General features: G+C 41.4%; 1 protein-coding gene across 8 annotated transcripts in view; it reads left to right on the forward strand.

Annotated features, from left to right (window-relative positions):
• Positions 1 to 18,190, forward strand: part of VPS54 (VPS54 subunit of GARP complex) — a 75,881-nt gene that overhangs the window by 14,912 nt on the left and 42,779 nt on the right. For 5 of the 8 annotated variants that reach the window (XM_045008359.1, XM_045008366.1, XM_045008367.1 and 2 more), the window contains 7 exons: positions 3,812 to 3,924; positions 4,300 to 4,407; positions 5,411 to 5,572; positions 6,975 to 7,216; positions 10,220 to 10,298; positions 14,239 to 14,273; positions 15,846 to 15,977. In XM_045008359.1, coding sequence (XP_044864294.1) covers positions 5,437 to 5,572; positions 6,975 to 7,216; positions 10,220 to 10,298; positions 14,239 to 14,273; positions 15,846 to 15,977 — 624 coding nt within the window. In that variant the 5' untranslated portion in view covers positions 3,812 to 3,924; positions 4,300 to 4,407; positions 5,411 to 5,436. The remainder of the gene's footprint in view (positions 1 to 3,811; positions 3,925 to 4,299; positions 4,408 to 5,410; positions 5,573 to 6,974; positions 7,217 to 10,219; positions 10,299 to 14,238; positions 14,274 to 15,845; positions 15,978 to 18,190) is intronic. The other 3 variants (XM_045008364.1, XM_045008365.1, XM_045008363.1) reach the window with 2 other exon arrangements.

Raw genomic sequence — 18,190 nt, forward strand, 5'->3', positions numbered from 1 at the left:
CAAATGTGGCAGCTTGTTGAAGTTAGTTATTTAGTTAGTAAATTATGACTGGGGCATGGATCACTTGCGGGAGGATTCTCTGCAGCTTGAGGTCTTCAAACCACAATTTGAGGACTTCAGTAACTCAGACATAGGTTAGGGGTTTGTTATTGAAGTGGCTGGGTGAGATTCTGTGGCCTGCATTGTGCAGGAGGTCAGACTAGATGATCATAATGGTCCCTACTGACCTTAAAGTCTATGAGTCTATGAGGCTGCTAAAGTAGGTGTTACCTATGAATAATTTAGTACAGCATCATATTGCAGATCATTTAGAAGACCTCTGCCAGAGATTCTTGTTGAAATCAACTCGATGATATGAAAGTTCTTTGCTGCACTGATATTTTAGTGTTACCTTTTTGTTCGGTTCTAAGATTTTGTTAAGACTGGAATAAGGGCACAAAGGTAATGTGGATATTTGACAATGATTAGCAATAAAAATAACTGTAAGAAATAAAGAATGTTTCGTTTTGAAAACAAACATTTGAAATGTGTGTCTTCAGTGTTAAAATGTGTTCCTTAAATTTTATTTTAAATCTTGTACTGGTTAAATGCAGTTAGCATTTATTCCATTTTGGTTTAGGTAATTGAAGTTCTTATTTTAGAAAGCGCTTTGTTTTGCTGGCATCCTAATTTAGCGTTTTAAATAAATTGTCAGAATAGGGGAAAACAATGGCTCACAAAATGCTTGATTTCAAGAGCAAAATGTTTCATTGCATGTATAATTTTAAGAAGGGCTTCAGTTAATACAAAGCATTAATACAGATACAACAGATGTATATCCATATAACATGAAAATTTCTCAGGAGACTCTGCTAATGCAGACATTTAGTACAATTGTAGTTGCTGGAGCTCCTAATACCCACTACTTTGTATATTCCTTTAGGAGGCTTGATTTTTACCACTGAATGCATGATGTTTATTTTTCTAAAAGTGCTAAAATAATGTATTTTTTCCCCTCAGCATTCTGGTTCATGAACCAGTTTGATTAGTGACAAAAACCCAACAGTAGTAAATACTAGTATCTGGTGAGGAGCTGCTGGAGGAAGGAAGGAACATACCTACCATATATACTTGTTCACAAGCCGATTTTTTTAGTAAAAAAGGGAAGCACCAGAGACGGGGGTTGGCTTATGAATGGGTATAAAGAGGGAGAGGTGGCACATAGACCCTCCCCCCAACAGAGGGCGCAAGGAGAGGCAGCACAGGCAGCAGAGCCAGGTGGGAAGAGGCGGGGCCAGAGTCTCTCTGCTTCTGGCCATGCTGCTCTCCCCCCAGCCTCCGAAGCAGCTGCAGCTCCGGGGCTGGCAGGCTGCAGCCGTGCCACTCGGCCCTGCCCCCCAGAGCAGGCTGCAGCTGTGTCGCCTGGCCCATCCCGCTGGAACATGCTGTGGCCACACCGCCCGCTCTGGCCTGCTGGAGCAGGCTGCGGCCGCACTGCCCAGCCTGCCGGAGCAGCTCCAGGCAGGCCAGAGGCATCTTCCCTGGTCCTCCCCAGGTAAGGTGGGAAGTGATGGGATGGGGAGAGTGTGGAGGTCCCGGGCGAGGGGTGGGGTCATGTGGGGGTGGTCACGGGTTACTCCCCTGACCCCCAGCTTCTCCCCCCGCCCCCCTCCCCGAAAAAATGTCCCCACCAGTTGCTGTCCTGGCCCGCCGAGACACTTTGTTTACTTAGGTTTACCTCCGTGCCTGTGGACGCTCGAGGTAAACAAACCATCTCGGACCACCAGCGGCTTATCCTGATGGCCCAGGAGCCAAAGTTTGCTGACCCCTGAATTATAGGGTCGGCTTATGAACGGGTTATAAAAATTTTCCATTTTTACTTATCCATCTGGGGGGAGGTCAGCTTATAAATGAACCGGCTTATGATTGAGTATATACGGTACATTAGAAATATGACAAGGGAAGAACAAACATGTGAGAGTATAAAAATCTCTCAGTGTGGAGGCAACAGCAAGAGAAAATAAATAAGCAGATTAAAAAAATATTTTCTCAAAATGGTTGTGTTTGGAAACAATTCTGGAAAGCTGTAATTGAACACAATGATCTTGTAGTTTTGATGTGTGGCTGACTACTTCACAAACACTTTAGATGCTAAAGATAACAAGTACCCAGGAATACCCATTTGGATTTTAAGATTGTCATGAAGTAAGCTTTAAGGGAGTTGCTAAATTAAAAAAAAAAAAAAAATCACTGCAAGTAAGGGAACCTGAAAATAGAAAATAAAGCTCTGATTTTGTGCTTTGTTCCTATCCAGAAGGCCTGAAACTTGGTTAATTGAGAAAGGAAGTGATTGTTTTTCCACGCAGTTTAAAACTCTTCTGTTTATTTTTATTAACATCTGTTTAATTCTAAATAAACACACAAATACCTAGGAAAAAAAGGTCTGTCTTTTAAAGATTAACAGATGATCTAAGTGCTGTGAAAGCCAAAATGCACACTTGACACCTCCAGCCCCCCCCCCCCGCCCCCAAAAGAGACAAGATTTGACATTCTTGATATTTCTCGGGTTAGAAACAAATGCAGGAAAAAGATATTTTGAGGAAGGAGTTAGTTATTAGACAAACACTTGAGCAAGTATTTCATGAATAAAATACTGGTAACATAAAGATTGTTATTGTCATTTCTAATATTAATATTCAGGTGAACAGAACTTTATTAGAGTATAGTGAACTGTAAGGTTAGCCACAGCTATAGTTGCATAAACTTGCTATTTCCATTATTTATAATGGCTAGATTATTTAAACTGTAAAATTATTTGTATTTTTCTAATGTTTATTACTGTAGCAACACTAACTTTTTATTAATTTATTAATTTATTTTTGTCTAGAATAGATTTTGAGCAAAACCGGTTAAGTATATTGTAGTGGTATTTGGTAGTTCTGGAAGTGTTGTTTGCCTTTCTGAATAGAGTAGCTCAGAGGGGTCTGTTGGAGGTGGGCAGGGAAAATTCTTGCCAACTATCTTCCTGGGGGTTTGCATACCCATTTCCAAGTCCTGGCCAATGTCTTGGTGCAGCTGGTCGAGAGATTTTAAAAACAGGTTGATTTCCTGCCAATAGCTGCTGTTGCAGGGAATAAATGGGAGGATTGGGGTTGCCTGTGTTTTCTCTTCTTTCTGCCTGAACTGCTCTGCCTTCCAAGTGCTCTGAAAGCAGGGCTGTAGGGGAGTAGATACACCAGGGAAGGTGGCCATAAAGGCCACAGAAACCATGTTAGCCCCTGCAATCAGGGAGGGGGAGGGGGAGCCACCCAAGTCTTCCCCCATCCCAATGCTCAGAGGGAGCGAGATTGACCCCACACAAGACAGAGGAGAGACCTACGCTGGGTGGCGATTATGGAATACAGATGGACATTGACGAACCGTGAGGGGAGATGTGGGGATGCATCTGGGAATGGAGACATACAGAGTGGGGACCACAAAGAATGGGACCACAGTGCCCAGTCAGCCTGTGGAACTTGTTACCAGTGGATGTTGTGAAGGCCAAAATTACAGCTGCATAAAAAAAAAAAATAGGTAAGGTCAGCGTTCATCAGTAGCTAGTAGCCAAGATGGTCAGGGATGTGACCCCATGCTCTGGGTGACCCTGAGCCTCTGCCTGCTAGATGCTGGGACTGAATGACAGGGGATGGATCACTTGATGATTGCCCGGTTCTGTTCATTCCGTTTGAAGCACCTGGCATTGGCCACCATTGGATGACAGATTCCAGGCTAGATGGACCATTGATCTAACCCAGTATGGTCATTCTTATGTTCTTATGTCCTTATGATGAAGAAAACCCTCAAAATCTTCAACTGGCCTTAGTGAGAGAAGAAGGGAGAAGGCTGAAGGGGACTGCTGCAGAGAGTGGGACAGAGAGGCCCTAACACCCCACATCCCAGTAGAGAGTAAGTGTGGGAGATTCCCTGAATATACAGAGGAATGAGCCTGGAAAACACTGGGGCTCCTCACCTATAAAGGCAGGAGGGGGCAGAAAGGGGACGACTTTGAGATTGAGGGAAAAGTGCAAAGGGGAGGAGTAGAAGAAAGGAAGTGTAATAGCAATGGGGTTAAAGAAAAGGCAGAAAGGAAGAGTCATAAAATGGACAAGAGCAAGACATGGAGACAGGTCACATAGATTGAGCTCCGTGTGTGCAGAGGAAGCAGCCTTTTAAAAATGGGGTGTGACTCATGTCAGATGGGGATGGGAGCAACAGTAGGTTTATGTCCATTTTGGTGAATATTCATTTTTCTGTGCCTTTTTCTTTTTTTGTGCTTCTAAGAAAAAAAAAAGTTTAAAATTCTCCAGGTGTACACAGAACACTCCAGTGGTTGGGAGCCTGATGGCCCCCGATCTGTGGCTTGCTTGGAAAATAGTCCCTGGCATTGAGGTAGAGTGACTTGGTTTTACATACATTTTCTCTCTCTCTCTCTCTCTCTCTCTCAAGCATCTACATGAGGGCCATTGGCCCAGAACCCCCCATGGAGGGGCTGTGTTGCAATCCCATGACCTGCACTTGGTTTGGGGGCGTGTGGAATTTATTCCCCTGCACAGCATATACTTAGCTTGCTATACAAGTACCAATCACTTGGCCCTTGTGTAGGGAAGTATGAATTTCACCCTTTTAGTGGAGGTTCGGTATAAATAGAATTGCAGTTTGTGCATTACAGATGTTCACTGTGAATGGATTCCACTATACTGTAAAATGATAGAACCCTCCTCTGGAGTGCATGCATCACAGGTTAAGGGTTTTGCCTGCTGTCCATATTTTGTACACAACACGAATCATTCTCTTTAAATACTCTGCAAATAAATCTTTCAACCCTTACTACGAAAAAAGAAGAAAAAGTCAGGGAAAAATATACCAAATCGTGCTTACGTGGCATTATGAATGAAATTCGCTGCTCATGTAATTCTGCTTAAGTGAATGGAATTAAATTAACAGAGAATTAGGCCCTTTATCTGCACTCACGAGACTTCTGATATGTGATCCACCGTCATGTCTGTGGGCTTGCACAATTTAGCTCCCATCAGTAGATTAAATAAAATTACCCATAACACACTGGCATGTTCTCTCATTCACAAACCTCCAGGACTTGGCATGCCATTTCTGAGAGGAAGTATTTCTATGATAATGCTTGAATAATTATGGAAACAGAAAGATATAATGTGCGTGGGCATTTTTATGTACAGTAGTTGTGTGTGTATAAAAATTAGCCCTTTCTTTGTATTTCAAATGTAAAATATTTTTCATACCATGGTTGAAAGATAAGTAGTATTGTTTTAAACTGTTTAGTTTTATGTACGCGATTTGTTAAATAAATGCCATTGTTATGGTACAATCAGTAATCAGAGCTGCACTGAAGACTTTGTGTTTATTTTTTCTTTCTTAGCTTCTATCAAGTGGTGATTTTATGCAATGGCATCAAGCCACAGTTCTTCACCAGTGCCTCAGCCAAACAGCAGAGATGCTTTCTTTAAAAAGGAAATGGATTCTGCTAAACGCTTTCGACCTGTACAATCACTGCCTGATGTATGTCCCAAGGAACCTACAGGTAATTTTGGCTTGTAGGACAGATGAAAATACTGTTACAGTCTGTGTCCTGAAAATTAACCTGAAAATAGTCAACAAAGTCCTCTTGTTTTCTGGATAATACTATGAAATAAAATGATGTATTTATAGGTGGAGTGGGAGTCTACTTACTCCACCTCAAAAAACACCTCATTTTATTTTTGGAGCACTGGAGATCTCCTGATTTCTACCCTATTTAAATCTCCACCTCACATTGAAGTAGGGTGACCAGATGTCCCGATTTTATAGGGACAGTCCCGAATTTTGGGTCTTTTTCTTATATAGGCTCCTATTACCCCCTCCCCTGTCCTGATTTTTCACCTTTGCTGCCTGGTCACCCTACACTGAAGTCACCATCCTTATTATGAAGGAGAAGAGGATGAGACTTCTTTCAGAGCCTGTGAAAGATCAGCCAGAGTATAGTTGTGAGACAGGCAATTCTCGCCCTGCAGGGCTAACTGCATTGCTTCTGTGACACTCCCTAATCCTTCTGATGTGGGGAGCAAGAGATCAAGATGGGTAACTCTGGCACTCCCATAAGGCGCTTTCGTGGTTGTATTGACAGCTGTCATATGGAATGCTGAGGGTGAGGGGTGTAAAGTGGGGAAATAGTGGAATTTTGAGAATTCTCTTAAAGAAACATGTGAGAACCTTGACTGTAGTTCTAGGTTGGTGGATGCAGTAGTTCTTCAATTTAATATATTTAGTATATCAAGTCTACAGACTTCTGTCTTTCAAAGGGTGCCTGAAGAATTAATTGATATTTGTGTGAAGATATTGACAGAATATACACCGCTACTCTGCTATAACGTGGTCGTGAGATGCCAAAAATCCCTACCACGTTATAGCTGAAACCCCGTTATATGTAGGGGTGGCAGGGCTCCGGCGGTGATTTAAAGAGCTCTGGGCTCCAGCTGCTGCAGGGAGCCCCAGGCCCTTTAAATTGCCGGTGGAGCCCCGCTGCCACAGCCCCGGGGTGGCGGCAGCAGGGCTCCAGCGCACTTTAAAGGGCCCGGGGCTCCCCGCAGCAGCCAGAGCCCCGGACCCTTTAAAGCGCCGCCCAAGTCCCGCTGCTACCACGCTATATGCGAACCCGTGTTATATTGGGTCATGTTATAGCAGGGTAGAGGTGTACCTCTAATTGCATGTTTCAACCTTGGTTTGTGCAATCTAAACACAAAAATGTGAGTGTGTTAGATTGTTGGGGAAGGGGATTGTGTGTCTTGGTACGCAATCCTTTCTGTAGATAATTCTGATGCTTTACGTAAATAAAAAATAAAAATTTGAAATTTGTTGTTTGCTTCAAGAATTACATTGAGTTTACTATGAAAAAAGTGCTTTCAGGTTTTTGTCTTAATGGACTGTCTTATCTTTTGTGCTTATAGGTGATCCTAATAGTTTAAGTGACAGCCCATCTCTAGTTGCAGATCAGCATAGATGGACAATTTATCATTCCAAAGTAAATCTCCCAGCGGCGCTAAATGATCCTAGGTTAGCAAAAAGGGAATCCGATTTCTTTACAAAAACATGGGGACAGGACTTTGTGGACACAGAAGTCGCACCTTCATTCTACCTCCCACAGATCAACAAGGAAAATTTTGCATTATATCAACAGGAAATCATTCAGGTAAAGTACCAAAGTTAGGTACATTATGGGTTAAAAAAGAAACTTCAGAACCATTTGAGTCTGACACCACTAACTGATTGTACCCATTAATAGTCCATCATATTACCAAAGCAGATTGTGAAGAACTTCAAAAAGATCTCACAAAACTAAGTGATTGAGCAACAAAATGGCAAATGAAATTTAATGTGGAAAAATGTAAAGTAATGCACATTGGAAAAAATAACCCCAACTATACATACAATATGGTGGGGGCTAATTTAGCTACAACGAGTCAGGAAAAAGATCTTGGAGTCATCGTGGATAGTTCTCTGAAGATGTCCACGCAGTGTGCAGAGGCGGTCAAAAAAGCAAACAGGATGTTAGGAATCATTAAAAAGGGGATAGAGAATAAGACTGAGGGTATATTTTTGCCCTTATATAAATCCATGGTACGCCCACATCTTGAATACTGTGTACAGATATAGTCTCCTCACCTCAAAAAAGATATTCTAGCACTAGAAAAGGTTCAGAAAAGGGCAACTAAAATGATCAGGGGTTTGGAGAGGGTCCCATATGAGGAAAGATTAAAGAGGCTAGGTCTCTTCAGCTTGGAAAAGAGGAGACTAAGGGGGGATATGATAGAGGTATATAAAATCATGAGTGATGTTGAGAAAGTGGATAAGGAAAAGTTATTTGCTTATTCCCATAATACAAGAACTAGGGGTCACCAAATGAAATTAATAGGCAGCAGGTTTAAAACAAATAAAAAGAAGTTCTTCACGCAGCGCACAGTCAACTTGTGGAACTCCTTACCTGAGGAGGTTGTGAAGGCTAGGACTATAACAGTGTTTAAAAGAGAACTGGATAAATTCATGGTGGTGAAGTCCATAAATGGCTATTAGCCAGGATGGGTAAAGAATGGTGTCCCTAGCCTCTGTTCATCAGAGGATGGAGATGGATGGCAGGAGAGATCACTTGATCATTGCCTGTTAGGTTCACTCCCTCTGGGGCACCTAGCATTGGCCACTGTCGGTAGACAGATACTGGGCTAGATGGACCTTTGGTCTGACCTGGTACTGCCGTTCTTATGTTCTTATGTTCTAATAACTACCTGTCTACCTCTATGCTAGTTGACTCTTCTCTTGACCTCGGTATGGTGTGCTGTAAGTTCACCATTCTTAGCATTAAAAGCATTGTCTAAATTCTCTCTCCCTGCTATTTCATTATTTTTAGTTCCTGAGTGCTATACGCTTGTTTTAAATGTACAGACCTTATAATTGCTGTTCATCTTCGCTATTTCCTTTGGGTATTGAAAACTTCACTAATTATTCTTAAAGGATTATTCAGTAGTTACACTCTATAATGTAAAAAAAAAAAAAAAAAAATCCAGTCACCTGATCAAATGTAAAACATGACTAAATTGTTGCTAAGAATGTCTTAAAAATGGCCTGTGTATAAAACACTTAAATATAAAATAATGAAGTAGGAAACAGACTATTGCCATCTGGTGAAAGCCAGAGCTGTTTTTAGATTTTAAAGAAAGAACACAGCCTAAAAGAAGATGTGGAAATCTGCTGTGTTCTGTTTCTTTGGCTGTAGCTTCCTTTAACTTTTGGCTGCTGTGACAACGCTTCCTGCTGAGTGTAGTGCTTACTCTTGTGAATAGTCCCACTGAAGTCAATAGGACTATTTATGGTAGAGAGCGCTATGCTTGGTTGCATTTGCAGGATTGGGCCCCGGAATGGTAGCCTTGAAGTGTTATACAATTGTCCAGTTCTGATTAATGAATATTTTAAAGGTATTTTTAAATACTACCACCTATATATAATTTCCTTGTTTAATTAATGTATTCAGATTAGGTGAATTATTCTGTATTCATGTTTCTGCAGGTTTTTTTAGTCATCTTTTCCCCTTCAAATACATGTTATTTGGGTACAAGCTACAAAATTACAAGAGAGAGGGCTTTAATGCAGATGCAGGTTTAAAACAATCTATATTATTATTATTATTTGTATTATTGTAGCAACTAGGAGCTCTCGTCATGGTCCAGGGCTCCACTGCAGCAGTCACTGTGCAAACACAGAACAGAACATACTGAACAAACTTGGTTTAAGAGCCAGTAACAAACATTGAAAATTTTCAGCATCATAAACCCTTAAAACACTTGTTTGGGGAGTATAAAAAGGTTTAACTGTTCTGCATCAAAATGGTAATAGTACTGGTAAAGTATGGGGGGAAGAATTGTTTTTTAGAGCCATATGTTTGTATAGCCAATATTGCAAAAATGAAATAAGCTGTTGCATTAAATTGAAATGTAACTATTTGATTGTGAAAATAAACAGTGTATTGGAAGGAGAGGCATGAGTTGTCCGTCAAAGAATTTCTGATGGATCTTGCAGCTTCAGCCTGCTATGAAAAAATAATCTCTGAAGAAGAGGACAAAATAGAAGAGTTTTACAAGATGTGGATCCCATGTTTAAGCTTTATAAGTAACAATAGAAGCCTAGCTTAGCTAAATGCGGTGTAAGGTTTCACTGTGGTGTATATAAGTAAGGTGGGGGAAGATATTTTTGTACATTACATTTGAGGGGAAGGTCAGTAAAAGATGTTTTTATTTTAGTGTAGGATAATTTGCAGATTAGACTGCAAATAAATAATGTCTGTAAGTGTGTTACTGCACTCAGTGGATGTTTATATTTCATTTTGTGGGGAGGAGAATTTAGATCATATGTCTTGAATAGTTTCATTCTCTCTCTTTCTGTGATGTGAAATCAGCAAAGAAATAACATACCAACCAACTAACAAACAAGGATTTCGACCTCCAGAGTTGTCATTCTGGCACCTTTCACATGTACTTAAAATTGTAAGAGGGAAAAAATTAGTTGTGAAGTTGTCAGAATTATTTGGCGTAATGTAATATCTTAGATTGAAAATGTTCTGAAAATTCCCTTTAAAAAAAAAAGAGAATTTTTCATTATTGTATTAGTGTCAGAGTAGTTCTTTAATATCTTTTCTCTTTTATAGAGAGAGAAGATTCATGAAAGATGCAAGAATATTTGTCCTCCTAAAGATACCTTCGACAGCACTCTCTTACATACTCATGGTAAACACCTAGTCTTCTTTTACTTGTTAAAAAGACATTTTCTTTTCTATAATAGATAATATAACATACTAATCATCTCCTTTGTTGTTTGTAAGATATTACCTGCAGAAATAGCTGCTGGTGATTTATTTGTAATGATCACTGAAAATGCAGGTATGATTGGATAGAGACGTAGGTCAAAAAACTAGTGAGTCCTGTTCCTGAATTCTTCCTTGGCATTTCTGCATTCACAACTTGAAATTACATCCATGACATTGTTTCCTTTAATTTCCTCTTCTTAAAAACCTAGATTATGTGATTGTGCTGAGTTTCTGGCTACTGTTCATGTTCTGAGTAATGAAGAATGGCCCCGCCAATGGAGAAGAAAAATTGGAATTTGTGACATTGTGGCATCCCTGACATATTGAAAGATCATCATTAGCAAAGGCTGCTTGCATGGTTCTTTTAATGGAGTCTAGCTGTAACAAGACTGTTTCTCCTGATATATTTTTGGCTTTGTAGTGAGGTATCTCAGGTGATCAAGGATTGGGAATAGGCAAAAAAAAACAGGCAGAGAAAGTATAATGGACAATCTGAAGTTAGCTTGTATTACTTCTTTCTTTCAGTTTCCTGAAAGAGAGTTTCACTGGCGAAGCACTGCTCATTGAGTGAAAGTTTGTCTGCATCCCCTGTTCCTAGTAATTACAGAATGTTTCCCTGTTTTGATTTACTCCATTGGATTCAGCTCGTCTTGTCAGGCTTTCTAATACCTCTATTACCAGTTTTTTTCCTTTCCATGAAAAATGAAGTCCAACTTTTTTGTCTTTCATAGTTGAAGGTCTTGAGAACTAACTCTTATATTTAGGTTTCAGAGTAGCAGCCGTGTTAGTCTGTATCCGCAAAAAAAACAGGGAGTACTTGTGGCACCTTAAAGACTAACAAATTTATTTTAGCATGAGCTTTCGTGAGCTAAAGCTCACTTCTTCGGATGCATAGAATGGAACACACAGACAGGAGATATTTATACATACAGAGAACATGAAAAGGTGGAAGTATGCATACCAACAGGCAGAGTCTAATCAATTGAGATGAGCTATCGTTAGCAGGAGGAAAAAAAACTTTTTGAAGTGATAATTAAGATGGCCCATAGAAGGTGTGAGGAGAACTTAACATAGGGAAATAGATTCAATTGGTGTAATGACCCAACCATTCCCAGTCTTTGTTTAGACCACAGTTAATAGTATCTAGTTTGCATATTAATTCAAGTTCAGCAGTCTCTCTTTGGAGTCTGTTTTTGAAGTTTTTTTGTTGCAAAATTGCCACCTTCAAGTCTGTCACTGAGTGGTTAGAAAGGTTGAAGTGTTCTCCCACTGGTTTTTGAATGTTATGATTCCTGATGTCAGATTTGTGTCCATTTATTCTTTTGCGTAGAGACTGTCCGGTTTGGCCAATGTACATGGCAGAGGGGCATTGCTGGCACATGATGGCATATATCACGTTGGTAGATGTGCAGGTGTACGAGCCCCTGATGGTACACACCACACGATCCATTGTCTACAGCCAAGCTCTAAGATACAACCGTATTTGCTCCAATCCCTCGGACAGAGATAAACACCTACAAGATCTCTATCAAGCATTTTTAAACCTACAATACCCACCTGCTGAAGTGAAAAAACAGATTGACAGAGCCAGAAGAGTACCCAGAAGCCACCTACTACAGGACAGGCCTAAAAAAGAAAATAACAGAACACCACTAGCCATCACCTACAGCCCCCAACTAAAACCTCTCCAGCGCATCATCAAAGATTTACAACCTATCCTTAAAGATGATCCCTCACTCTCACAGATCTTGGGAGACAGGCCAGTCCTCGCTTATAGACAGCCTCCCAACCTGAAGCAAATACTCACCAGCAACCGCACACCATACAACATAAACACTAACCCAGGAACCTATCCTTGCAATAAAGCCCGATGCCAGCTCTGTCCACATATCCATTCAAGTGACACCATCACAGGACCTAATCACATCAGACACATCATCAGGGGCTCGTACACCTGCACATCTACCAACGTGATATATGCCATCATGTGCCAGCAATGCCCCTCTGCCATGTACATTGGCCAAACCGGACAGTCTCTACGCAAAAGAATAAATGGACACAAATCTGACATCAGGAATCATAACATTCAAAAACCAGTGGGAGAACACTTCAACCTTTCTAACCACTCAGTGACAGACTTGAAGGTGGCAATTTTGCAACAAAAAAACTTCAAAAACAGACTCCAAAGAGAGACTGCTGAACTTGAATTAATATGCAAACTAGATACTATTAACTGTGGTCTAAACAAAGACTGGGAATGGTTGGGTCATTACACCAATTGAATCTATTTCCCTATGTTAAGTTCTCCTCACACCTTCTATGGGCCATCTTAATTATCACTTCAAAAAGTTTTTTTTCCTCCTGCTAACGATAGCTCATCTCAATTGATTAGACTCTGTCTGTTGGTATGCATACTTCCACCTTTTCATGTTCTCTGTATGTATAAATATCTCCTGTCTGTGTGTTCCATTCTGTGCATCCGAAGAAGTGAGCTTTAGCTCACGAAAGCTCATGCTAAAATAAATTTGTTAGTCTTTAAGGTGCCACAAGTACTCCCTGTTTTTCTTATATTTAGCTATGCTTTACCTTTGCCAGGACAGTAATATCCTTCCTCTGTTAACTGCCCATAGTATTACACAGAGGATCTTGAAAGTGTAATATTACTGAACAATATCACAGCTTTTGAATGGATAGCCTTTATTGCAAATGAGTACTGTACTAGTTAAAATGTCTGTTTAAGGACTGTATCTAGCCCCCAGCAGCACCCAAGAAGGCTTGAGTAAGAATAACTATCCTGAGGAAAGGTTGGTCTGCTATGCAAAGCCAAACAGGATAAAAATCTCTGCACCAGGGAGTTGGAGAGTGGTTTTGGGAGAACAGACCTTCGGTAAACTCGCTCTCCACCCACTGCAGTTCCCAGTGTTGGAGTTGCCTGTCTTTCTCCAGTCCTAGAAAATGCAACCTGGGGTCTCTCAGCTATAGGAGTTCCTAGAGCCTGAGTCTGAGGCCGGAAGACTGTGGGATGGGTCCTGGGCTGCGTTGTCTTTTGTGTTTAATAAAGTAACAACCCTGCAGGCAAGAGAGGTGCTGGAGATGGTAAAAGGTCCCTTTCACCATGGTGGTTATGAGGGGAGGAGGGGACCCTCCAAGTGAGCTATGGACTTATTTCATCTTCCTCCCTTTTTGGCCTGATGGGACTCTGTACACTCTGATTGAGCTCCTCTTATGGGACTGAATTAAAGTGGATGGAGCCCTAAGAGTGTGAAATCCTCCCGCTTCCCAATGGCGCTAGGGCATAGAGCTCCAGTGCTGCTCTTCTCCTGTCCTGATTATTTCCTTCCCTCTGCGACCACCCCTTGTGACCATCACTTCAGCCTATGGACTAGAAGAGTGCTACCTCTGTGTCACTTGCACAGAGTGTTAGGGTCACTGAATCTGTGTGGATCCTGTGGTCCCTCTTCATCACCACTCTATGTGCATCTCCCCTCTGGGTCTAACCCAGTGTCACTGCTCCACCGGTGACCTCCCTAGAGAGCACCAATGGGAAGCTTAAGTGGTGCAGAGCCTTATGCTGGTCCTCACCAGCAAGATGAATTTCACCCTGAGTGAGTTTGAAGCACTGGGTTTCTTTTATAATATGAATAATACATTTATTTTTAAAGTAGTCAAACTTGGACACATCTGAGTGCTGCACAGAAACTGTAGCTAAATCCCAAAAAATTACAAAGGGCAATGAGGCCTTTAATTGCTGATTATTGAAATTAATTGTGTTAATAAGTTTGCTGATGACTGACTATAGAAGACTGCAATGTAGTCTTATATTTATCATGCTAGTTTACTTATATTTTATTTATTTTTAGATAAATCCAGGACAGATCTGGAACAAGTACCTAAGGTATGATAGCAGTACAGTATAGGCTTTATTAAGGAAAAATGTGCTTGCCAGATTTCTAGTGTAAGACTTAATAGTGTGTGTGTGCATATGTCTGAAGGAGAACTATTTTAACAGGTATCCTCTGAGCCTCCTAAATTGTAGTAATTCACATGGAACTTAGACAATGTAATCCAAATGGATAATCCTTAAAGTTGTTGGCTATTTTTGTCTCCTGAGCTGTATTTATTCTTTTAGCAGGTATTGAAGGTAAAACACACCTGCCATTATTTGCAGGCTTTAGTCACTAAATGATCATAGAACCATGCACGAATAGACAGCCACACTGCTTTCTATTGAAGCGTGGCCATGGTCCGCTGGGTACATTTTCCAGAAAAGAAACTTCTGGGAGGAAGGAAGATTTGGGGGGTGAGATGAGGAGTTTGATGCACGTTTTTGAAGTTATTGTGTAGACCTGAGTCTATTACTATTTATTGTAGCACCTAGGAACCCCAGTTAAGGATTAGGGCCCCATTGTGTTAGGCACTGTACAGACAAGTTGCAAAGAAGACCATTGCTGCCCAGTCAGTTCACAGTGTACATGACACCTAGGTTGTAACAGGTGGTCAAAACAGACAAACCTATGTTCCATTTTATTCAAACTGAAAAAACTGTCCGGTTGATAAGTTATTAGCAGGTAAACAGTTTAATGTTGATCACTGTGCATGTCCTGAGGTGTAGCTAAAGTAGCTTTCACTGTAACGTTTAAAGTTAAGGCCAAGGAACAGACGGTGCTTGATACTGACTGATTTCTCGCTGTTGAATCCTTTGATGTCATGTGTGATGCTTAGGGTGAATGGGAAGGAGATGGTTCAGTCCTCCTGGAAGTTCCAGGCATTATATCCATTTTAAGGAGTAAACCTAAGCCAGATGCAGATGCTTCGGAGACAGTGCTTCATTGAGATGAACAGAAGCAGGGACAAAATTATTTGGCTTTTAATGGCCAAAGTTGCTGCACTGTGCCTGGGGAGGTAGGCTTTGGAGCTGTGCAGGGGTTGTGCACCCACATCCTGTATTCTGCGGAGTCCAGTTCTGCAGGGGCTTTAGGTGTGCTGTTCCACAGTGAGAATCTAAGAGCCGGATTCAGTGAATTAATTGCAAGATGGATCCACCCCCTGGAGGAAGCATTAGGAATGTGTAGCCTATTCCAACTTTAGGGAAGAATGTCCCAAAGAAGGATTCATTTCTGTCCCATGGAGGACCTCCCCTGAGTACAGCTTAGGATCTGGGGCTTGGGCAGTTTGTACTTCTATACCATCAGGCTGTTTACCTGCAGATTCAGGAGGAGAACCCTGCACTTGGTCACATTCACTTCACAGCTGGAAAGTTGGTTACAATCATAAGGGCTAGATTGATTATTTATTTATTTTTGTAAATGAAAATGTAACTTTTAGAGAAACTGATGGATAGGACCCCCAGAGGATGTGTCAAACCTGGGTTTGTTTATGTGCACTTTGTTTTAGAAGGGTGGGGAATAGTGACAAGGAGAGGAAAACAGAGGCGAGAGAAAGATGTATCTGTTTCTTTTTGTTTCAGATTTTTATGAAACCAGATTTTGCCTTGGAAGATTCCTTAACGTTTAATGCTGTTTTACCATGGTCTCACTTTAATACTTCTGGAGGAAAAGGAAATCGTGATGCAGCTTCCTCAAAGTTGCTGCAAGAAAAGGTAAATCTCAATACAGTAAACTGTTCAGTGCAGCTGTTCACTGATTACAAAGAAAACAGTTCTAGACAAGTCCACTGCCACTGTTCTCTGCAAGTTACACAACACATTAATTTTACGGCCCAGATATTACTTCAGTCGGCCTAAGATGCCAGTGGGGGCCACCTTTCTGAGAAGAGAATTTTTTTTAAATAAACCGTATCTGCCAAGGGTAGGGCCAACAAGTAACCATTGTTACATGCAGTGTAATGATATGCTAATAGTAACGACTAAAGCAATCAAAGAGGACAATCCTCATTAAGAACTTCTTTTGTGGCTGTTTTGAATATGAATAGTGATTGCAGGAGGAATGAGTGCCTGGTATGTATGTTGACAGTCCAGTAATGGTGCAGCTTTCTCAAAATTTTCAGAAAAACCCCAGATTTAAGGCAGGGTGTGCTGTGCACTGCAAGGAAGTAGTAAGCCTTCCTGGTAGCTAGCTTCCTGTTATCTTTCAGGCATCATACCGTAGGTACTGCTTCCTTTTGCAGTTTCTATTGTAGCTGAATCACACATGCCCTGGGAGCACTGTAGAGCTCGATGGCAGAGTACTTTCATCCACATGAAAAATAGGGGTCTTTGGGCTAATCACACTCAGAATTATCATTATTTTAAAAATTGTACATATGCAATGGAAAAAGGAAAAAAAAGCAAACACCTGTTTTGTTGGTATAAATACTCTTCAGATCCTTCCAAAAGTTTAAAATCATTGTGATGTGTTTTGTTTTTAATTTAAACATTTTCCCTCTTACGTGCAACGGCTTTTGGGAGCTTACCTTTAAGTCTGTAGGTGATGATTGGAAAAAACAGCATTAGCTTCTCTGTCACTAACAAGTTCTTGCAACTCTGCCTTTCCTTAACCATGGCAGTGGACATGAAATTGCAACAAACTGTATAAGATGCCGTTGAAGTGATTACTGTCTGACAATGATCAGAGGGGTAGCCGTGTTAGTCTGGATCTGTAAAAGCAGCAAAGAGTCCTGTGGCACCTTATAGACTAACAAAAGTTTTGGAGCATGAGCTTTCGTGGGTGCATCCGATGAAGTGGGTATTCACCCACGAAAGCTCATGCTCCAAAACTGTTGTTAGTCTATAAGGTGCCACAGGACTCTTTGCTGCTTTTGTCTGACAATGAAACATCAGCTTTAAGAATGCATGTAACTTGCAGAGAGTGGCTGGGCCAGGATCTTAGGCAGTTGGGCAGAAATGAAGCAGGAGTTCTAAGTTAAGAAGAGAGAAGCCTCTCTTGTGCTTCAGGGTTTTTTCTCCCCAGTGCAACCAAAATAAGAACTAGCATAGTCTCTATCCACATTTCCTTCCTGTGGCTTAACAGACTTGAAACACTAAAACAGGCATTAGAATGTTAATGGGGCAGCTCTGATGCTTTCATTAATACCGTCTGATTCCTGGCTTTCTAATAACTTTGCTGATCTCTTCATTACATGAGCCCCAAATCTTTTCAAGGCTCTGAGCCTACCTAGGCTCCACCTCATTATATCTGGTGTTGGTAAGATGCCTAGTCCACCTCTCTGTGAGCACCCTCAGCTCAGGTGGGACTCAGAAAACCCAGTCTGGACCCATTGCTTGGAATTTAAACCTCCAAATCCCCATGGCACTGTCTAGGTCAGTGGGTCTTTCCTATGGGCATACTGCATTACGGTTGCTGGGTGGAAGGAATTTGTAAATAAGCCTTTTGCACTTAGACCAAGATTTGCATAGTCCACTGAGACTGTAAATCCTAAATGAAATAGTTGTGAGAAGGAACAACATTTTGGGGCTGATTTTTCAGAGCTGTTTAGCAGCCACAGCTCCTGTTGAAGTCATTGTGATCTTCAGGTGTTCCGCACCTCTAAAAATCAGGTCATTTGGGTATTAGCATTCAGATGGCGTATTCAGAACACTGAGTTGTTTCAATTTGAATAAAGTAGGGCCAGACCAGCAGTCTGATAACAGTGCAGCAAAGGTACCGACTTCTAGTTTTCCCTGGGGGTGCTCCATCCCCGCTCTGCTCTGAGGTCCTGCCCCTGCTCCGCCCCTTCTCCTGAGGCCCCACCCTTGTCCTGCCTCTTCCTGCCCCGCTCCACCCCTTCCCTGAGACCCTCATCAGCTTGCCGCTCTCCGCCCTCCCCCGAGCCCCGGCTGCCAATCAGCCTTTTTGGTACTGTGGCCGAACAGCT

The sequence above is a fragment of the Mauremys mutica genome, chromosome 3, assembly GCF_020497125.1.
Source record: "Mauremys mutica isolate MM-2020 ecotype Southern chromosome 3, ASM2049712v1, whole genome shotgun sequence".
Taxonomy (NCBI): Eukaryota; Metazoa; Chordata; order Testudines; family Geoemydidae; genus Mauremys; species Mauremys mutica.